This window comes from Phascolarctos cinereus, unplaced genomic scaffold (genome assembly GCF_003287225.1).
Source record: "Phascolarctos cinereus isolate Bilbo 61053 unplaced genomic scaffold, phaCin_HiC Scaffold_7;HRSCAF=346, whole genome shotgun sequence".
NCBI classification, from domain to species: Eukaryota; Metazoa; Chordata; class Mammalia; order Diprotodontia; family Phascolarctidae; genus Phascolarctos; species Phascolarctos cinereus.
In genome coordinates, this window is record NW_027556180.1 from 62,925,611 (window position 1) to 62,949,533 (window position 23,923).

General features: G+C 38.1%; 1 protein-coding gene across 2 annotated transcripts in view; it reads right to left on the reverse strand.

Annotated features, from left to right (window-relative positions):
• Positions 1–557: 557 nt before the first annotated feature.
• The window catches only part of MOGAT1 (monoacylglycerol O-acyltransferase 1), a 44,926-nt gene continuing 21,560 nt past the window's right edge, over positions 558–23,923 (reverse strand). Inside the window, exons 5-7 of one of the 2 annotated variants that reach the window (XM_021002862.2) lie at positions 22,882–23,081; positions 9,331–9,399; positions 558–7,554 (exon numbers count right to left, since the gene is read on the reverse strand). In XM_021002862.2, coding sequence (XP_020858521.1) covers positions 7,400–7,554; positions 9,331–9,399; positions 22,882–23,081 — 424 coding nt within the window. In that variant the 3' untranslated portion in view covers positions 558–7,399. The remainder of the gene's footprint in view (positions 7,555–9,330; positions 9,400–22,881; positions 23,082–23,923) is intronic. The other variant, XM_021002863.2, reaches the window with a different exon arrangement.

The following is a 23,923-nucleotide window of genomic DNA, read 5'->3' on the forward strand; positions in this document are numbered from 1 at the left end:
TGCTTCCCTGCATTTTTCTGGTTCTCCTTAAAATCCCTAATTAATCTTTTTTTAAACAGAGTTCATTATTGTAGTTATTCATTAGTCCCACATTTGCTTTACACATTATATTACATTCCCTAAATAGAACTGGAAATACTCAATATTTCTAACCTTTGGCATGAGAAAGTCCAGGCCCATAATTTAATTAATGGAGGAAATCCTTTGTGAGGACAATTTTTTCATTAATAATACAGTGCCTGGCACATAGTAAGCATAATATAAATGCTTCCTTTCTCCTTCCCAATGCATATCATCAACTTGCCTGTACCTTCCAGTCTTAGACAACTGTTTGGGGCACTAAGAAGGTCATGGCCACACAGTTAATATTTGTCAAAAGCAGGACATGAACCAAGATCTTCCTAACTCCAAGGCTGGCCAGCCATCATGTTGTCTTATTGGGTAAGCTACTCATCATGGCACTTAGGAACCATTTCACTGATTGTAATTAAACCCACAAAGTATGTCAATGAATTTAGCCTTTCTTTTCAATTTAATCAAGATAAAAATGACACATGTTTATAATTTAGGCATAAAAACATGTTTACTATTCAAAGCTTTCCAATCTGGGCCACAGAACTAGAAAATAGAACAAAAACATCACATATGATCATATAACACAAAAATTTGCTATTTCCCATCCCCAAATTATTTTTAACAAAGACAAATAAGTACACCATTCCACAATTTAAAGAAAAAGGAAATTGGATCATGACTCTGAAAGGAATCTTAGTTCAATTCCTTATTTTAGAAATGAGGCCCAGAGAGGGGAAATGACTTTCCCATGGTAATAAATAGCAGTGGTAGGATTTGAACCCAGCTCCTCCAATTCCAAATCCAGTGCTCTTCAAAACAAGATGAAACCTCTCAGGTGTGTTTCTCTTTCTTTTACTTAAGGAAGAAGACTATTTCTTCTATGATTTCCTTAGAACCAATTAGCACACTGCCCTAGGCCACAGTAAGCCTGGAAAAAAAGTTCGTAGTAAGTCTTCTTTCATGCAGAGTTGGCAAGACAATGATCCCTTTAGATTTTGGTTACTGGAGAAATTGGGCAGCTGGGTGGCACAGTGAATAGAGCACGGCCTGGAGTCAGTAACACCTGAGTTCAAATATGGGCAGCCTCAGATACTTACTAGCTGTGTAACCCTGTACAAGACACTTATCCCTGTTTGCCTCAGTTTCCTCATCTGTAAAATGATCTGGAGAAGGAAATGGCAAACCACTCCAGTATCTTTGCCAAGAAAACCCCAAATGGAGTCACAAAGAGTCAGACATGACTGAAATGACTGAACAACAACAACATATACTGGAGAAAGAAAATAAGCAAGGATGGGATAGGGAAAAGACATTATCAAATAAATATGGCTTCTTTACTCTGGTTATGTGACCATTATGGATAAAGGGGAAAGGCCTATTCAAAAACAGAAACCTAAAAAACAAAGGCATGAGCAAGGCAAAGAGGCTCCTGTATCTTCTCTGCTCTGGTTACAGTCCAAACAACATGCCATGAACATAGAAACAGACTATTGAGAAGCTAGGAGCTTTGTACTAGAATGCAACAGGAGTAGGTAAGTTTTTACATTGGCCCCAGGGAGCACAAGCAACTTCTAAATCCATTCAGTGGTACATGATGAGACAGCTAGGTGACACAGTAGAGTGCTAGCCTGGAGTCAGAAAGATCTGAGTTCAAATCTAGCCTCAGACGCTTACTAGCTGTGTGACTCTGGGGCAAGCCACTTACCCCCTATTTCCCTCAGTGTCTCATCTGTAAAATGGGGACATCTTGCAGAATGGCAAACCACGCCAGTGTCTTTGCCAAGAAAGCCCCATGGACAAGTCCATGAGGCTATGAAAAGTTGGACACAACTGAACAATAACAAAACAGTACTTGGACTTGTGCCCAGGAACACAAACAATGCTTCCAGAGTTTTCTGGAATGAATCAGATCCCAAGTCATGCCCTAGAACAGAGACAGTTCTGTGTTAAGTTGGGTCCATGCTGAACACAAGGGTTAATGGGACATTCGGCAAGGCCAATAGAATTAACCTTGTTTTTTCCTTCTGCTTCTCATTCCGTATCTCAAATTAAAGGATCAATTAGGGAGTGGAAGAAGGAAACACAATCAACAATCAACCAAAGGCTTGTTCATGCTTCATTCCCTGGATATTATCTGCATATCGTCCTTCCTTTTATCTCAATGGAGTGATTAAAAGAGATATGTAGAATGAACCTAGGTGCTGGATTCAGGAACTTTACCATGACCTAGGAAAAGAGAGGGGAAAAAACCCAACATTTCTCAAAATGGTACAAGACTCCAAAAAGTAAATGTACTCGACAGGAAATATAAAGAAGAAATTTATTCTAGTGTCATTTATTGATATGTATTTCTATTATATGACCTTCAGATCCTCTCCTGGCCCTGTGGATTATGACAGAAAATGAAAAGTTTATAAAGGGAAAAATGAGAACAAGAAGGATCCTAAAAAGAAGGCTGGATTCAGAAGATTTATTAGATATATAACTTTAGCCAAGTCATTTGATCTTTCCCATGCCTCCATTTCTTCATCTATAAAATGAGTTTATGATCATCTATCCTGTCTATCCTCATAAGCTTGTTATGAGGATCATATAAAATATTGTACGTGAAAGTACTTTGAAAACTCTTCAGCATTATAAGGTATTTATGGATATGTATCTCCAACCTAGGGAAAAATAGTGATTTTGTATAATTTAAATAAAAGCATGTAACATAGCCTATTATCCCCTAATCCCAGAAGAGGCTATGTCAATTGAAGTTATGTATTATGGCAAACACTGAGATATAAAAATAAGTTTTAAAATCACACGACACAAGCCAACATAAGAATAAAATTCATGCAAACTTCTTGGGACTATTTCCCTACAAATAAGGTTGATTCCAATTATTAGTCACATTAAATTTTCAATAAACATTGGATTATTGAGATTCTAGAAAATCTAAGCAGCAAAATATTGATAGCTTGGTTATCTACTTACCATACTTATAAAAGTGTCCCAGGGGAACAAGTGGAGGAAATAGGATAAGATTTTTTAAAAAAAATCTAATTGTTTCCAAATCATTTAGAAGTGGATCTTTAAAAATACAGATTTTTTTTTTGGCAGAATGAAACACATTTTTTTGGAAGGAATTTGATTTGCTTGAGTATACATATTTATTACAAAGGTTACCCCTCCCATGGTGGTGGGCTTGGGGGTTTTAAGGGAGAGAAAATCAATTTGTTCATTCAAAAAACCTAAATTTTAATTTAAATAAAACACAGATTTTTTTTTAAGGAAATCTAGAAAGTAAAGTCAAATCCAGTGGAAAGGGAGCAATTTTAAGCGGAGCTTTGGCATGGAAAGGAATGAGGAAACAGGAAATGTACTTTGGGAAATATAGAGAGGACTTCCTCAAGCTCCTTGAGGATGGGGGTGAATTGTAGATAATTAAAGCATTAGGCTAAAATCTGAATTCAAACTAAACTGAGTCACAAAGGGGAATTATATATGGATATTGCCAAAAAGGATGAAGGTTTGATCCATTATTTTTTTGCTGTGATTGCTAGGAGATACAACCCAATAGGGTAAAAGTACAGTAGCACTTCATTTGTTTGATATTATCAAATGCTGATATCTACATAAATGACTTTTCTAAAGCCTGTCCCTTTAAGCATCTAAATTTTTTTATGGTATTTTCCAAAAATGCATTATAAACTTCCATGCTTTCTTAAACAGAGTACAGATCATTATTTAACCTTTTCTTGATGACTATGAACATTGAAGTGATGCCTAGAGGGAAGGGTTTAGATAAATTAGATAAAATAGGTTAGAAAAATGGATCAGTGAACAGATATGGCATTTATTAAGTGCTTACTATGTGCCAGCACCAAGCTAAGGGTCAGGTATACAAATACAAACAGAGCAGTCCCTGCCCTCAAGAGTTTACATTCTAATAATGAGATGACAGCACATAAAAGGAAGCTTGGAAAAGGTTAGCATGGTTTGGAAATGGTGGCCTAAATTCCAGGCAAAGAATAAGGCAAAGGCTCTCCTATCAGAGCCTAGGGTGGTTCTAGAGGCCAAAATTCTAGAGGAATGAGGGGAAGGGAAAATGAAGATAAAGGCTGGGGTACAGGTGGCATGGCATGGGAAAATGGTGCAAGAGTAAACTTTCTCCATGACAGATAGCCAACTCAATCCCAAGGTCCAACAAACTTTTTAGCTTCTGTAATTTTAATATATCCCTTTTTTGAAAAGAAAATCTGGCATTACCACAGCTGCTGGCATTTGACTTGCCTACCAATGGATTTAAAGTGTACTCATTCTGATTACAGAGCCTTGAAAGAGTCCCATATTGTTATGGTGCAGTGGATAGACAGCCAGCCTTGGAATCAGAAAGACCTGAGTTCAGAAACTACCTCTGACACATACCAAGACATAACACTTACTTCTCAGCCCAAACTCCATGCCCTACTCTCCCATTCCTTTCTCACCATCACCACCCAGTGCAAACTATGCAGTTGTAGACAAGCTGTTGATCTGCAACAGAAGAGAAAGATTCCAATTTGGGCCCTTCCTGCTCAGTGAAATCATAGGTACAGACCCCCCCAAAATTAAGTTATAACCTTGCAAGTCATCATAAATATCAAATACGCTACTTTGTTGCAACTGAGTGATGCTCTGAGGATCTAATGAAGTGGGTAAGGATGTGTGATCTTAAACTTTGATATAGTTCGGGCCCTCATCTCTCCTCTGGTCAATGGCTTCCTAATTATTCTTCCAGCATCCAGTCTTTTCTCTCTCTAGTCCATCCTCCACACATGGCCAAAATGATAGTCTTTAAGCACAGGTCTCTCTGTAATTGCCCTGTTTAAGAAACTTCACTAGCTTCCTAATACTTTCAGGTGGGAAAGATACAAACTCCTACCTGACACCAAATGTCCATTAAAAGCTAGGTCTAGTCTACCTTCCCAGGATAGTTACATATTACTATTCCTCTTCATCCACTTCATACTCCAGCCAAACTGACTTAGTTGCCATCCTCCACCCAAGACAGTCCACTTCCTACGGTTGAGCCTTTGTACAGGTGTCCTGTATACCTGGAATGCTCTCCCTCCTCACCTCTGCCTCTTGGAATTGCTAGCTCACTTCAAGGATCAAGTGGGGCCTCTTCTTTCAAGAAACTTCTGTAGATTCCCCCAGTTATTTGTCCCTCCACCCCATGCCATCCCATGGTTTATATTTTGTATATATCTGTGACTGTTGTATTCCATATTGCCCCAAGTAGACTAAAATATCCTTGAGTATAGAATTAGCTGACTTGTATTTATCCTCAGCACCTAGGATAGTGCCAGGCACTCAGAAAAGTGCTGTGCTGAGAAATAAGAGAATAGATTGCTTTATTTCTTTGGTCAATTCCCTTTCTTTGTTCTTTCTTTGTCATGATTGTCCCATTGCAAAAGTGTACCACCTTACCCTATACATGTAAGCTCTCAAAGAAGGGCTGGATGATCACTTGTTAGCTAACTTAGAGTGGAGATTCCTTTTGTATTTGGGTTGGACTAAATGGCTGCTGAAGGCCCTTCCAAACCTCAGATTCTGAATCTAGATCTTGGGGTAGCTTATTCCTGTGTCCATCGTGAAAAATGTGCTGCCATCCTCTGGAAATTGAAAAGGAAATGGTAAGCTACTTCAGTATCTTTGCCAAGAAACCCCCAAATGGGGTCACGAAGAGTTAGATATGACTGAAATGACTGAACAAATCCTTTAGAACAGGGTCACCTACGTGTAGGAGTTCTTTTTGTGGGGGGAAGAGGAGGTAATTAAGGTTAAGTGACTTGCCTAGGGTCACACAGCTAGTAAGGGTTGGGGTCTTATTTGAACCACCTAGCTGCCCCAAGCAGGGGTTCTTTTGCAAGGCAAGAATCACTTGGATCACTCTCAATACGTATTAACCTCACATGAAAACCTCTCAGAACTTTGATCCATCCAAAATGTGTGAGCCTTCTCTAGCCAGACTCAATGACAGATGAGTGTATTTCTCTATGCCCAAACATGAATTCAAATAAGGAGGAGTGGGGAGGTTGAGGATTGCTATTGTCAGCTTTGGCCTTCGTATGACAGATTCAGCAACTGCACAAAAATGCTAGAGTCCACAAATAAGTCGGATACTATGCCCTAGAGAATCAGAATATCTACATATTAAGTAACAGCATCAGCTAATGGCCCATTTGTTCAGGAGTATCACCGTACCTCGGATTCCTTTTGGCAAGTGATGCTATACATTAACAACTTCACAGTCTATCTGTGCAGGACCACAGCTGTACTACTTAACAATGGCAGCGCCTTACAGTAAAGACATTCTCAAGCTTTTTGGAAATGAAGGACCACAGGAACATAGATTTGGAGTGGGAAGCAACTTCAAAAGGACATCTTACCTAATGCTTTCATTTTATAGATGGGGAAACTGAGGCTCAGTGAGCATAAGGAACTTGCCTAAGGTGAATGGCCTATGTTTTCCCTAAAGGTCTAAAATTTATTTCAATTTTAATATTTGGGGGATTATGGAAGCATGGAATGCTCTCCCTCATCATCTCTGCCTCCTGGCTGCTTTCCAGTACCCCTTCTACAGGAAGCTTTTCCTGATTCCTCTTAATTCTAGCACCTTCCCCTTGTTGATTATTTCCAATTTATCCTGTATACACACATGTATACATGTAATATATACATATAGCATGTTACATATGTGTATATGTATACATATGTCTCTATAGTTTGTACATAATTGTTTACATGTTGTCTCCTCCATTAGATTGTAAGCTCCTTGAGGGCAGGGATTATCTGCCTTTTACCTTACTTTATATCCCCAAAGCTTAGCACAGAGCCTGGCATATAGTGAAGGGCAGGGATTGTCTACGTTTTACCTTTCTTTGTTTCCTCAGAGCTTGGCACAGAGCCCGTTACTTAATAAATATTGATTGACAAAAATAAACCTAACCTCTTCCCATCACCCTTATAACTCGCAGCCTTCAAAAAATGGAGTTTGGAAATTATCTTTGGATAATTTGTAACTTTTTTGCATAGACCATCTTTTCCTTGGTGCTTCCAATAACTCTCTACTCTATCTGGATTATTGTGTATTAATATTACTATGGCTGAAGGCAATGTGTGATAATTTGACACAGTATTCGAAAGAAAAAAATTCAGGCCCTCTTCTAACTCTTAAACATTCATTAAATGCACAACACGGTCTTCAACAGATACTAGTTGTTATGGATTCAGAGATGGTTCTTTCAACGCCAGAAAGTTCTTGTGGCATCCTTGATACATTATACAGTCATGTTTATTTAAAAATGAGAGTTTCCTGTTCTGAGATCCCATACTTTCTTTTGTGCTTCTCAAATAATTTTCTTAGTTCCTCCAGGTAGGTCTGATGCAATTCATCAATCTGTTCTGATGTCGGGTGCGGATTCTGTCGGACAGGGATAGGGTGGCCCACTGCAAGAATATAGAATGCAAGAATGCCATAGGTTACATATCCATATCTCTATATACATTTTATCATCCATAAAAGGAGACCTGAATACAGACAGCCAATTTCTCTGCCTGCAGTCTGTTAGCTCCAAGTTCAGTTTTTCTCTCGTCTTGCCTGAATGCGTACTGTCCCGTTAGATATGAAACAGAAACACTTGCCTCCTTGGCCAACATTGTACTATCAGTATCCTGGTGGTTTTGACTCTTTGTCAAATGAGCTACTGTCTGAAATGCAGCTGTGGGTTTATGTGAACACTGTCTTCCCCCAAGGTCACCAACATTCTCTGTCTGGCACAGCTGGCAGCCAGACCACAGGGCCTTACTATTGATTAATGAGCATGAGCTCACTGAAGACTATGGGGTACCCACTCCCTCATTCCCCTCACTCCTTATTGTCCCCCTAGACTGATTCTCAGTGGTTTTATATTTTGAAATATAGTTCAGTTCCAACTAAGAGCTGCACAGAGCCAGGCCCACTGAGGACTTAAAAGGGACTTTGCTGGGAAATGAAGAAGTATTTTCTAACGGCAGAATTATAGACACTAAGGCAGGACCAAAGATCACAAGCAGCATATTACAATGAAGGATATACATCATTTTTTAGCATCTGTTAGAAATCAACACAACTTCTAGAAGTGTTTAAAATATCATAGTTTTTCCACTTGCCTCAAGGACCTAGCAAATTACTTGGATTTTACCTACTTTGGAGAAACCAGAGACGTTTTGTTTATTTGTTTGTTTTTCCCCTCTTAAGAAGAAATAGACCATTTCAAAATCCTGCTTATGGTGAGGCTACTCCACTACTCATGATGCCCCCTGCTGGCTTGATTCAACCCTGTTTCTCAGCTCCACAGAATAAAAATCACAACTCTAAGCGGCCTGGACATAAAATCAAGTTAGGTCTCAAGCAAGGGCTTTTAACCTGGGTTCTGTGATCTTAAAGTATTTTTATAATTTTATTTCAGTAAAATTGGTTTCCTATGTAATCCTACATACTTTATTTCAGGTATTTTAAAACAATCTGAAAAGGGGTCCATAGATTGCACTTGATAGCCTAGGGGGTCTACAACACGAGAAAAAACTAAGCTGGCCTACAGATAATGGAGTAGGATTCTGTGTCTAAGAAGTGGTCTCCTCCTCCAGGTCTCTGAGTATTCCTAATGCTATATATAGCCTAGATCAATCAATCAGTAAACATTTATTAAGTACTTATTATGTGCCAAGCACTGTGTTAAGCATTGGGAATGTAAAAAGAGGCAAAAGATAATCCCTACCCTCAAGGAGCTTGCAATCCATAGGAAAACCCAACAGAAATGAACTGAGGGGGGATGAGGATAATAATGATTATTATTAAGTATAATTATCAGTAAAGCATAATTGTTATTACAGCATAATCTGAGCTAGGGAGATAGGACAAGAAGTTAAAAATGACATCAATTTAGGGGATGTGACAGAGATTACATGCTCTAATTGCACAATTGATTCTTCTCAATTTATTTTGCATTTTGAACAGATAGAACTTCAGCTGCTTAAATTCCATTTTCTTTGATAGCTCAGAGGCAAAAATAACGCTCAACCATGCTAACTACACACAAGCAGCAAGGGGGCAAAAGAGATCCCATTAAAAACCAATCATAGCTAAGGTTTTCATTCTCTATTACTGATGAGAATCAAATATAGCGAAAGAAAGATAGTGTGGGATAGCAGAGAGGAGGCTGGCCTGGGCATCAGAATACTTGCATTCTAGTCGAAACTCTTCCATTAACTGGTGAGACAAATCATCACCTCCTTGGGCCTCAGCTTCTCCATCTGTAGAGCAGTAATGCAAGGTGGCTTTCTTCTCTAATTCTTTGAATTTCACTGCATTTTTTTTTCTTAGTGAGTAAGGAGAAATCTCTGGGATGATGGACCAGCTTCAACTATTGGAATCTTTATGGAAATGACCATCCCACTCCCTGCCTTTTTAAGCGCCAGATCTGTGATTTCACTGGTATAAGGAATTCCTAGTGAGGAAAATCCTACCACCAAGGCAGATAACTGCAACTATTCCATAACTTAAAATCACAGAAAGCTGCCTAGAGCACTTAGAGATTAAGTGACTTGTCTAAGGTCAATAACTCAGTACTAGGTACCAGAAGTAGGACTTCCTGATTCTAAGACCAGCTCTCTCCTACCCACCATATAATGCTGCCTCTTCCTTTATTGCACAATTTAACATCCTTGCAAAAGAGTCAGTGAGTTAGCATTATTTTTGTCTTTTTATGTTACAACATATTTGTTGAACACAGTTATCCAAGAAATGTATGATCAGTAAAGATGGCAAGTCAATCATGTAGTAAGAACAAATAAACAACTTATGTGCTTCATTGGTACCAAGAAACATTTTTTTTTAAAATCTTAAGATGCCTAGAACATTAGAGGATTTATGGAAGGACAACAATGCTAGTCAGAAGATGAAAGACATGGAGGAGATCTACACCTTTAGAGGGGATGACCTCATCAACAAGATCACAAATTCATTAAGGCAAATGCTTTGGCCCAAACCAATTAAAATTGGACTTTAAGAATTCAGTTCTGGATTGCTAATCTAATGTGTTTTTTTCATTAGACATTTCAGTTAATTTTTCCCTATGATTCTTTTTTTATCCTTGTATTTTCTTTTGCTGATTTTATTAATGATAATTTATGTAGACTGTTTTTTCACAAGAGCTTAAGCTGCTCCTACCTATACACTAATTTTATCTTCATACGGTTTTCTTTGCTTCTCTTTCCATTAATAGCTGACATTTTTTGTGATTCACAGAACTCTTTAGTCTATACAGAACTGAAATGGAAAACGACATGGATGCTAATGGAGAGGCCCATTATGGGAACATGCGGGAAGGTTGCTACGAATACAAAGAAGGAAGTGGGCAGAAAGGATCCAAAGGATGCTATCAAAAGAATGTATGACTGGGGGAAAAAATGGGCTAACCAATGGGCAGGTCTCATGCTCTATATGTATCCATAAGATGTCAAAAGAAAGCAAGGAAGGCTCCCATCCACAGAGATTCCCAAAGTGGGTGATACCACCCCCTGGGGGTGCTGGAGCAATTCAGGGGGGCAGTAGGAGCCTCAGGTGCAAATGAGGGGGGTGAATAAAAATAAGGGGGTGGTGGAAACATAAGGAAAGAAGAGAAGATAAGAAAAATTTGAAAAACCTTTTGTACATGTTTCATCTGTTGTGTAACAGACTTAAAGTCACAGTGATTACATTATTTTCCAAATAAGCACACAAAATGCAAGTCATAATTGATCAGTGGTCAAGTCCGCTGAGAGGTGCTAACAAGCAAGTGTTGGTAGGCGAGTGTATCACACATTGTCAGGAAGTCTAGCATGCATCAGGAGGAATATGTGTGTGTAATGACTTGTTTTCAATATGATATTATATGGTTATATGATGCAATATTGCATCATCAAAATTTTGATGCAGGAAAAAACCACACATTTACAATAAATTATTAAATTTAAGATGCCTCACTTTTGAAAAAAATATATTTCTTTTTTTTTTTTGAAATGATGCAAATTGTTGTATAAGTTAAAGGGTTGAAGAAAGTAGATTTCTAGGGGTACACTGGGTAATCTTTTTTTGAAAAGGGGGTGGTAGGTCAAAAAAGTTTGGGAACCTCTGACTTAGATGATGGATCCCCTATGTTGAATTTATGGGAGTCATGCAAAATGGACAGGTACGGATGCTGTCTTCTTCCCTATTCAGGGAATTCCCACATTGATCTATTGGTATATTTTGAGAATTTGAGTTATGTGCCATTTTTAAGTATGTAATGTGCTTGACATACATTTTCAGGCTATCCAACTGACTCTAACCTACCTTTCCATCCTTATTTGATGTTATTCTCTTTCATGTTCTCCACCTTCTAGCCAAACTGGTCTATTATTAACTGCCCTTCCTTTTTTAATTTCCTTTTCCCATATCTATTTTTGCTCACACTATTTCCCAGTGCCTGCACTCAATTTTTCTTGACCTGTCCTCCCAATTTCTGCCTTTAAGTAGATAAATGGGCTGTACAAGTTATTATTAGTGAAGCCGGTACAATGAATAAGAGAAAAAGAGAAGCATAGGACCAAAATCAAATATGGTACTTCTGAGAAAGAAAGAATACTGGATTAGTAATCCAGAACTACACTCTGAAAGACTGATTTCATTTCATTCTCACAACACCCCTGTGGAGGTAGGCACTGCCTCCATTTTATAGAGAGGGAAACAGACTTAGAGGGGTCACATGACTTGTCCACAGTCTCACGGAATGAGCTCCAAGGATAGAATCTGAATCCACATCTCTCTAATTAGTCCAATGCACTTTTGACAACATGTAACCTATCCCATTTTACACATGGAGAAGTAAAGATAAGGGTCCAATATCATATAGTCAGCATAGGAACTGGGATTTGAACCCAAGTCTCCTGATTCCACTGTATTTTTGAAACTGAGATGTTCATTGAATATCCCAGAAATCCTGGTATGATGTTGAGGGGCAAACTGGAAATTCAAGGTAAAAATCTGACAAGATCATACTTTTAGATGCTGAGAAATAACTCGTGGAACTCAACTTAACATGACATTATGGGTTTTAAGCTCATCATCATTTTCCCAAATGGGTTCTTACTTTTAGGCTACCATCTCTAGTCCTCGGTTTAGACCCAGAAGAGACACATCTACTATAAAGGTCATCATTACTGCAAAGGCTGATGAAAAACCCAAATTGCATTTTCAAAAATGCAATGCTATATTTGGAAGCAATAGTCACAGGCCAAACAGGAAGGTCAGATACATTTGGATTGGTCTCTGTGCCCAAAAAATATCAAGATGAGGCAGCCAGTGTAACTGTTCCACACAAAATAGAAGATTATTTTTAAATTTAAAAAAATACAGTGAGTTAGATAGAGAACAAGAGTGATTAGTGGGATAGACTTGAGGAAGGTCAATTAGGAAGATATTACAATATAGTTGTATGATACACGTGTATATATTGTATATATAGATGAGTAGTGATAAGACCTAAATGAAGATTCATTAACATTTAACATGTACAAGGAATTGTGGCCAAGTGCTGGGTGTACATAGATAGATATAACAGATCTGGCTGCTTTCAAACAGTTTATAATCGAGAAAGGGTGCAATGAAAAGAAACAGAAACACTAATAACTATGAGACAAGGGAGAAGTGTTAAACACAGGGAAGAAGTCCAAGCAAAATGCTATTAAGAACTTGAGGGAGACATCCTTTTTTAGCCAGAAGATGGGAAGGAAAGCCCTCATGGAGAATGGGGCACCTGAGATGGGCTATGAAAGGAGGGGCTCCTAAAGAAAACCCTTGGGCCCATGGGGTAAATTCATTTCTATACATGGAAATAATGGGACAGAAAAAAGTAGATATGAGAGTGAGAAATAAGAGAATCAAGACAAATGATAATAATTTCTAGTTTGGCTGGAAATCAGAGTATATGAAAGGGAGTAACAAGAAATAAGAGTGAGAAGGTAGATTAGGGTCAGATCGAAGAGTTCCTTGAATGCTGGGATCATGAGATTATATTCTCACTTAGCAAAAAAAAAAAAACCAAACCATAAGGTTTGAAGAAATAAGAGTAATGTATTAAGAAAATTATTCAAGCAGTGGTGTGGTTAAGGATTGAGAAAGAGATAAGCAATTTCTCAGTTATTCTTGAGTTTGCTACAGTTGTAAAATTTTTTTAAATTAAAAAAAATGCTACCCTGTTTCAACCAAGAAATACACAAGTAAGGTGCTACGAAGTGGGAAAATCTGCCAAAGTTGTATCTTGTTGAAAGACCTTAGTCTGTTTATCTTATGAAGGCAATGAAACAGCTATCTGGCATTCTCTACTACTTTTCTCCTTGAGTTCTTTCCAATTTTTTATGTAAGTATAACCCTATTCAGAAGCCTTTAAAAATGCTGGGAGTTGTAAGGGTGTGCTTCAGTTCCTTCTTTAAAAAAAAAAATTGGAAGGTGAATAATAAATGCTTTCTTGACTTCACAGTGAATATGTGTATATTACCTGTGGATGACCTGGACTATTGTCAAGTCATAAATTGATGGTCCTGAGCACCTATAACTCATTATTTTGTTTAAACCTAATATTAACACATTTTAAAATTTACTTTTAAAGTTTGAAAATTATATTTACTCCACGAGCCAACTGAATTATCCCCTTATTGCCTCTCTGAAATTTACTCAGTATTTATTTAAAAGTAAAACCCCGTGTTTTGTAGCAATAAAGATTCCCCTATCAAGGGGGAATGGCAAAAAAAAATTGTGGTAACATTAATATAAGGCAATATTCCTACAGAATAAAAAGATGAATACATGGAATACTGAGAAGCATGGGAAGACATCTATGAATTGATACAAAGTATACAAAACTTGAAAAACAATAAACACAATGAAAATGGTACAAATAGAAAGAAACTCCACAACCCAAACTCAAAAGCAAATGCTCTGTTATTATGTGATCAAGGGTGACCTGGACAAACTTTTTTCGCTTCTTCCTTCTTTGAAAAGAGTGGACGGATTGAAGGAAGGGAAAACCATGTATTGAACATTGTATATGATTCCAGACTCAACATGTTGGTTTTGCTGAATTGCTTTCTTCTCTCCCCACCCCACCCCCATTATCATTCTTTCTTTTGTGTTCTTTGCTAGGTAGGAGAGGGGGTAGGAAGGTTGCATTGGTAAATGGAGATAATGGAAAACAAAAGATATTAAAAATGTGAAATATTGCATATCATGGCCTGGCATTTTCTGAGGAGATAAACAGAGGCAGCAGAAAGGTTGGTTTGGCTCTTTTTAAAAGCTATGGGGACAGTAAAAGTTATTTCATTGGCTAGAAAGGATTCCAATGGAGTCCAGAACAAATAGGTCTTGCTTGGTAATAAGGCACTTTGTACCTGAGTTTATTAGTTTTACCAGGTTAGATTCCAAACTCCTTTAATACGTTGGGACAAAAAAAAATTGACTTCATGGTAGCTTAAAGCCTAAAATAATGACATAGTAAGTAAATACTCTTAAATTTTATTTTAGGAGAAGAATAGGCTGCTCCAAGTACCTGGCCCAACGAAGAGCTGAACGTTACCGGGTCTGGGGTTGAGAAGAACAAAATTCAAATTTGTTTTCATATACTCACTGGTTGTAACTGTTGACCCTTGACAAGTCACTTAACCTCTGCTTTCCTCAATTTCCTTGATGGTAAAATGGATATCATAATAGCACCAGGGTTGTTGTGAGGACGAAATGAGATAATAATTGTAAAGCATTTAGTCCAGTGCTTAGAATGTACAAGGTGCTTAATAAATGCTTGTTCCCTTCCCTTTGTTCATTTTGGAAAAGAACCAATGATATTAAAGGGTGATGTCTTGCCTTGCTCATGAATTGGTTTTAAGGAGGCAAAGTTGCACAAAGTTGTCAGCCTCATTTTCTCTTCCAAATTTATCAAAATCCCAGGGCAAGACAAAAGTCAAAACATCCTGGGCAATGGCCCAGGATGCAGAGCTAGGAAGCTTATAGGACCAGAATGTTGTCTGCATTGTCAGATAAATCACTGCATGGGTTATTTTAGCTCAGAAATTTTTTGTTGCATGTGAGAGCTCAAATCCAAGAGGCAGCAGAAATAACCAGAAATAGCCGGGATATAAAAATGAAGGATACAAAGTTCTTTTAAAATAAATAAAAATAATAAAAATTAAAACCACTGCATTCCAAGTGATTTCTTCCTGTACTTCAAAGATAAATAAAAAGTTTCTTTTCTCTTCTTTCAAAACATGACATTGCTCTCCCACAAACATCAGACTTCCTGCTTATGCCAAACATTAATCCATTTCTAAGGTTTAAAAGGTTGAGATATGTATGTTTATGTCCTTGAGACTTGCTGGCAAATGAGACAGTAGATAACAAATGGGGCATGAAAAAACCACATGAAAAAACAGAACAGCACCCCTCCAATATGTGCTATAACAGGAAGGCACGCTGCCTCCTGGAAGTGAAAGGAGTGAAATTCTGGCTCTATGGAACCTCGAATGAGTCACTTTCCTTCTCTACAACTCAGTTTCCTGATCTGTACCAATGTAATAATAATGCTTGGGTGGTGGTTGTGAAAAAACACTTTGTAAACCTTAAAGTACCATGCAGCTGTGAATTATTAATTCCAATTCTTCTCTTTGCTTCTTACTGTAATGAGAGCTTTGTGACATTTTAGGAAGAGTTAGGTTTTGTGTGTTTGTTTTTTTAAACTGGGTGCAGTTAGGAGATAGAGCACCAGCACTGGAGTTAGGAGAACCTGAGTTCCGATTCAGCTCAGATACTAGCTGTGTGACCCTGGGCATTTAACTCCAATTACCTCCAAAAGATAAAAATAATAACAATAAAAAGAAACTTACAAAATCCCCAATTTTTGAATATTTGGCTAAAGTGATATGTGGCAGTAACATATTATTTAGTGCTATGAAACACGCAAGAAAAAATGCAGAAGACCCTTCAGGGACGTGTCAGCTAAAAGCACAACTCCCAGCCCAGAGCAGTAGAAACGGTGTTGGATTTGGAGTGAAAGGGCCTGGGTTCAGTCCCTTGCTCGGCTCCTTCCTGCGTGACCTTGGGCCGGACACTTCACAATTTTCACAGATGCAAATTTAGGGGGTTAAACAAGGTGGCCTCCGCGATTGCTTCCAACTTGAATTGATGACCTGTCTTATTGGGGATCAAGTAAAATGGAGAATATAATATAAAAGGGAGATTCTAATCAAGATGCCAGAGAGGAAATGACTGGACTTACGTGAGAGAGGTCAGTAAAGCAAGAAAAAGGGAAGAGATACTGACCTGAATGCACCTCTTTTAAATTTAATAGGATTAAAGAAATTCTATTAATGGGATTTGAAACAAAGAGGCCTTTTTACTTTCATTTATTCATTTATTTATTTATTCATTCATTCATTCATTCATTCATTTATCTATCTATCTATTTATTTATTTGCTTGTTTATTTATTTTTTGGCTAGGCAAAGGGGTTAAGTGACTTGCTCAGGGTCACACAGCTAGTAAGTGTTACTTGTCTGCCACCTAGCTGCCCCTGAAGAGGCCTTTTTAGCATTAGTAAATGTATCTCCCGTCAAAGGAGCCATCCTGAGTTTGCATTCAGAAGGAGGTTTATGAGGGAAAGTGAGTCAATATTTAATAGTGTGGAAAACCTCTGGGCTACAGACTGATAGCCACTTAAAAGAATATTCACTAAATATTTGGGCGCCTGTTTATGTAAAAGGCCCCCAGTACCTTTGTCATGGTTTTTGTCAGATATCTATACGTGACTCAGGAGAAAGCAAGTCAGTCACAGTGAACCAACACACCAGTCCAGAAACAATCAGAAATATGACAAAAAGCTTTCTTGATAAGGATTCCGGGATAGAATGGCACAGACTGACAGGACTCGCATTGTGAAAGAAACACATCCTTAAGCCATGGACAAAGAAAGGAATCTAATTTCTCTCTCTCTCTCTTTTTTTTTTAGGCAATTGGGGTTAAGTGACTTGCCCAGGGTCACACAGCTACTAATTTCTCAATAATGGTTTCAATATTATTTTGTGATTTGTTTTTCTTGGTATATCACCTGCATGGTGTTGGTTCATACTGCTAGGGATTCATCCTTTAACTGTTGTTTCTCCCTTCCCCTTCTCCTCCAAAATTTCTTCCCCCTCCATTTGTCAACTGTGTTTTACATGTTGCCTTTCCCCATTAGAATGCAACCTCATTGAGGGCAGGCACTTTCCTTTTGTTTGTAGCACAATCCCTGGCACATTTTTTGTTGTTAAGTCATCTTTCAGCCACATCCAGCTCTTCCTTGACCCCATTTGGGGGTTTCTTGGAAAAGTACTAGAGTGGTTTGCCATTTCCTTCTCCAGCTCATTTTACATTTCACGTGGTTAAGTGACTTGCTAAGTCACATGGGTAAGCATTTGAGCCTGGATTTGAACTCATAAAATTGTCTCCAAGACCAGTGCTCCAGCCACTCTGCCACCTAGCTGCTCCACCTGGCCTGTCATAAACACCTAATAAATGTTTGTTGGCTGACTGACATACCAAGCCAACATCTACCCTTCTGCAGTTTCCATCCTTGCTCCTAGGTTTCTCTTCTGGGGCTGACAACAAATTTTGTTCTTTCTTCCAGATAACAGTCCTTCTGAGTGGCTATCAATTTCCCCTCAACCCTCAATACTCTGAATTCCAAGACTTTTCTTCTCCAGGCTAAACATCCCCAGTTCCTTTGATCTTTATATGTCACAGTCTCCAATCACGTCAACATCCTGTTCTCCTTCCTCTTGATATGATTCAAGCGATCAATGTCCTGCCTAAAAAGTACTTCCCAGGTCTGACCAGGGCAAACTGCAGAAGCATGATCAATGCCCTCATTGGGAATACTATGCCTCTCTCAGTGAAGCCTGAACTCAAATTTACTTGTTTCTTTCTTGTTTTTTTTTAGCTGTTGCATCATGCTGCTGATGCATAGTGACTTGCATTTCATTAAACCTCAGATCTTTTACTATCTAGCCATACTTCCTCAGCTTTTGAACATTACAAAGAACTGATACCCAGATGCAATCTTTACTGTACATGACAAATGCCTACATGAGCATATGCTGATGTAGGCATTTGTCACATCAAACTTTTCATTTAATATATTTTACTATGACTAGATTAGCAAGAACCTAGGAATCCACAAGAACATGGAAAAAGCCTCCTTGTACAGGAAGAGATATAAGTTAAAGACAACATGGTGCAAAGGATAAAATGCTGGGCTTGGAGTCCAGAATACCTAGGTTTAAATTCTGCTTCTAACACTAGCTGCATGACCCTGGGCAAGTCACTTAACATCTGAAACTTATCTATTAAGTCACAGTAAAGTAGTCTGCTACATGGAAGAAGTTTATGCCTTATGCATAAACAAGCACCTTATATTAGTGAAATATCATATCTTTTTCACATTAGGACCAGAACTTATGGGTATTCATTAAATAATTCCTAATTGAGAACACTAGAATTTAATTCAATGAACATCTACTAAGTGCTTTCCGTGTGCTAGGCATCATGCTAGATGTCAGAGATTCAAAGACAAAAATGAAACCATCTCTACCCTCAAGAAGCTAGTATTTCATTGGGAGTGGGGAGGATGACAACAAGTATTAGATAAATAAATACAAAGTAATGTTTTGGGGGAGTAGAAGGGAGCTAGCACCTGAGAAGCACTATACCTTATAGCTAACATTTACATAGTATTTACTATATGCCAGGCACTGTGCTAAGTGCTTTACAATTATTATCTCATTTGACCCTCACAACCACCTTGGGAGTTGAATGCTATTATTATCACCATTTTGCAGTTGATGAAACTGAGGCAGATAGCAGTTAAGTGACTTACTCAGAGTCACACAGCTAGTAAATATCTGAGGCTGGATTTGAACTCAGGTGTTCCTGACTCCAGGCTCAGGGCTCTATCCACTGGATCACCTTGTTTTGCATAGAAGATAGCACTTGAACTAATCTTGGGAAGGAGCTAAGAATTCCACAAGGTGAAAGTGAGGAGGGGAAGCATTTCAGGCAAAAGGCAGAGATGAAAGATGGAATGTTTACCTATCAGATCTATGGAGAACAGAAGAATTCATGAAGAGCAGTAATATGAAATCAGCTGAGAAAGATAGATTAGAGCCCAACTGGGAAGAACTCTAGCTGTCAAGCCCAAAGTATCTATTTTCTCCCAAAGGTAATAGGGAATCACTGATGATTTTAGAGTAGGACATTGACAATCACAGGTCAGACTTGTCTTTTAGGAATATCAGTTTGGTGGCTCTATGAAAGATGCATTGGAGGAGAGAAAATCAAAGCAGAGAGACAGATTAGGATGCTAATTCAGTAGTTTAGACCAGAGAGGATAAGGGCTTGAACTAGTTGGTGGTTATAGGAGTGGAAACAGGAATGCAGGGGATTTTGTGGAGGTAGACTTAATAAGACTTAGCAACTGATCAGATCACCTCACAGTGATAAGGAGGAAGGTGATGCTCTCAAAAGACATAGTGAATTCAAGCCGAATAATAGACAGACTTCAGAAGAGGGGGGGGAAGGGTGTACTCCAATTTGGACATATTGTATTTGACATGCCTATTGGATGTCAAGGTGAAGATTTCCACCAGGCAGCTGGTAATGCAGGATTGGAAAGAGATGGGGGCCATACACATAAAGGTAACTGAATATACTGGGGCTGTAGCTAGGTGGCGCTGCAGTAGATAAAGTGTGGGCCTGAAGTTAAGAAGACTCATCTTCCTAAGTTCAAATCTCGCCTGAGACATCTACTAACTGTGTGATCCTGGGTAAGTCACTTAATCCTGTTTGCCTCACCGAGCTAATATAATAAAAATGACAATCCTACCTAAGCTAATTTACTTATTCAGTTCCATACCAATCAAACTACCAAAAAATTATTTTATAGAGTTAGAAAAAATAATAACAAGATTCATTTGGAAAAACAAAAGGTCCAGAATATCAAAGGAACTAATGAAAAGAAATGCAGGGGAAGGTGGCCTAGCAATTCCAGATCTTAAATTGTATTATAAAGCAGCAATCATCAAAACTGCTTGGTACTGGCTAAGAAATAGGGAGGTAGATCAGTGGAATAGGTTAAATATGCAAGACACAGTAGTCAATGACTATAGTAATCTATTATTTGATAAACCCAAAGACCCCAGCTTCTGGGATAAGAACCCACTCTTTGAAAAAAACTGCTGGGAAAACTGGAAAAGAGTATGGCAGAAACTAGGCATAGACCCAAATCTCACACCATATACCAAAATAAAGTCAAAATGGGTTCAGGACTTAGATATAAAGGCTGATACCATAAGTAAACTGGGAGAACAAGGAATAGTTTACCTATCAGATCTATGGAGAACAGAAGAATTCATGACCAAACAGGAGATAGAGAACATTATGAAAAGCAAAATGGATAATTTTGATTACATTAAATTGAAAAGTTTTTGCACAAACAAAGCCAATGCAACTAAGATTAGAAGGAAGGTAGAAAATTGGGAAAGAATTTTTACAACCAGTCTTTCTGATAAAGGCCTCATTTCTAAAATATATAGAGAATTAAGACAAATTTATAAGAACACAAGCCATTCCCAATTGATAAATGGTCAAAGGATATGAACAGACAGTTCTCAGATGAAGAAATTAAAGCCATCTATAGTCATATGAAAAAATGCTCTAAATCATTATTGATTAGAGAAATGCAAATCAAAACAACTCTGAGGTACCACATCACACCTATCAGATTGGCCAACATGACAAAACAGGAAAATGATAAATGTTGGAGAAGATGTTGGAAAATTGGAACACTAATACATTGTTGGTGGAGTTGTGAAATGATCCAACCATTTTGGAGAACAATTTGGAACTATGCCCAAAGGGATACAAAAATGTGCATACCCTTTGATCCAGCAATAGCACTTCTAGGGCTATATCCCAAAGAGATCAAACAAATGGGAAAAGGACCCACATGTACAAAAATATTCATAGCAGCTCTTTTTGTGGTGGCAAAGAATTGGAAATTGAGAGGATGCCCATCAATTGGGGAATGGCTGAGCAAGTTGTGGTATATGAATGTAATGGAATACTATTGTGCTGTAAGAAATGATGAACAGGCTGACTTCAGAAAAACCTGGAAAGACTTATATAGTCTGATGCTGAGTGAAGTGAGCAGAACCAAGAGGACTTTGTACACAATAACAGTCACACTATGCAATGACTAAGATTGTTAAACTGAACATTTCTCAGCATTGTGAGGATCTAAGATATTTCCAGAGGCCTCGGGATGGATAATGCTGTCCACATCCAAAGAAAGAACTATGGAAGTCGAATCGCTCTCACTTATTTTACCTTCTGTTGAGTTTTGTTTCATCTTTCTGATGGTTCCTCGTATTGGTTTTAATTTTTACTTACAACTTCACTAATGTGAAAATATGTTTAATGGGTACGTAAATGTAAAGCCTATGTCAGATTGTGTGCTGTCTTGGGGAGGGTGGGGGGGAGGAAAAGGGAGAAAAATTTTCAGCTCAAAAGCATATGGAAAAAATAAAAAAAGTAAATAAAAAACCCTGTTTGCCTCAGTTTCCTCATCTGTAAAATGAGCTAGAGAAGGAAATGGCAAAACTACTCCAGGATCTTTGCCAAGAAAACCCCAAATCCGGTCATGAAGAGTCAAGCATGACTGAAACAACTCAACAACAACAACAACAAATGAGAATATCCAAAATGTCAATAGCAAAGAGGACAGGTCCCAGGGAGAGTCCTGGCATATACCCACTCCTGGAAGAACAAAATGGATGATGATCCAGCAAAAGAGAATGAGAAGGAATAGTCAAGACAGGAAGGAAGAAAACCAAGAGAGAATAATGTCACAAAAGCCCAGACAAGAGAAAGCATCCAGAAAGAGGTGATGGTCAATGATGTCCAACACTGTAAAGATTCAAGAGTAATGAGGGCTGATGAATAGTGATTGATTTAGCAATTAAGATATCCTTGCTAACCTTGGGGAAAGCAATTACAGTTGAATGGTGGGCTCACAAATCAAAATGTACGGGTCTGAGAAAAGGACTAGAGGTGAGGACATGGAAGCAACAAGCGTAACTGTGCAGCTGTCTTCTTCTAGGATCACAAAGACACATAGAAATTAATTGACTTGTTGAAGGTCACACAGCTAGTAAGTGTCTAGGGAAGGATTCAAACCTAGATCTTCCCGACTCCAAGGCCAGTATCTACTCACTATAACATGGAGCTGCTCTAAGGAGTCTGATGGTGAAATGGAAAACAGACATTAGACAGAAGCTTAAGAGAAAAGAAGAGTTAAATTATTATTATTTTTTAATAAATGGGAGAGATCTTGTTATGTCTATAGGCATTAGGGAAGGAGTCCATAAATACAGAAGAGGCTGAAAGCTCTCAGATTCAAAAAGTCATTAAATACTACTGAGATGGAAAGTAGGGTCACTTCTGAAATATAATGCATATCACAAATTGAAACTGTTTAAAATTCCTGCTCCAATTCTGTTACCAATATCCCTTATTTGCCCTATTATCTTAAAATGACTTCTCTTATATTTGTATCTTTTTATCAAAAATGATCAACACTATTAACCATGCAATGCTTTTATTGATTTTTAACACCCCCATAATCATCTTCAAGATACCTACCAACAGTGAAAATAGGTTTTCTGTAGGGCATCAGGCCAAAACTGTACTGAAAAACTCCTCTGGCATGAAATAATGGCAAAGTAAAGCCCACTTTCTGATACAGTTTCTCCTGGACAGTTCTGAGCCATGACCCTTCAGGATTGTTGACTTGTTTAAACAATTCATTCTCACCAAAAGAAAACACAGGAACCAAATAAGCCCTGTAAAACAAGCACAAGAATTCAGAGGAGAGGTGAAATAAAATTAAAAAACAACTTTTTAAAAAGGAAAGGAATATAAAAATGTTAACCCGTCCAGTTACCTTGAAATAAAAATCAATATACCTAAATCTCATGATAATGATGTCTTTTTGGTCCTTAGCATGGTATTATCTTATAGGTAAAATTTCCCAAAGTTCTTTTGGGATTTTGTTCACTAGATTACCTTGAAATCAGGCCAGCTTTATATTTAAATGCCACTCTAGGGGGAGCTAGATGATATTAAAGTTCTAATGTATTTTTCATGGAAGAATGAGGATAGCTAACATTTGTAGAGCCCTTCACTGATATTATCCAATCTGATTCTAAAAACAAAACAAAACAAAACAAATCCTGTGAAATAGGTTCTAGAAGTATCACTATCTTCATTGTATAGCTAGGGAAACTGAGCCTCAGAAAAGTGAAATCCTATGTCTATGATCACGTAGCTATTTTGTTGTTTGTCCTTTGTTCTCTAAGAGGACCAATGACATCAGGAGGGTGATGTCTTGACTTGCAAATGAATTTGATTTATGTGAGGCAGGGCTGGGCGAAGTAATCAGCCTTGCTCTCTCCTCTAGAGTCATCAAAGTCCAGTGGCAAGACATAGGTCAAGATGACTGATGATGGCCCTGGATGCAGTGGGAAACCTTGATCTTTTAAAGCTGAGGTCTTTCCCAAGTCTTAGTTTATCTGAGCCCACAACCATTCAATGATTAAAGGCTAGGTAAGAACTGAGGCAAAAGGGGGCAGCTAGGTGGTACAGTGGATGGAGCACTGGCCCTGGAGTCAGGAGGACCTGAGTT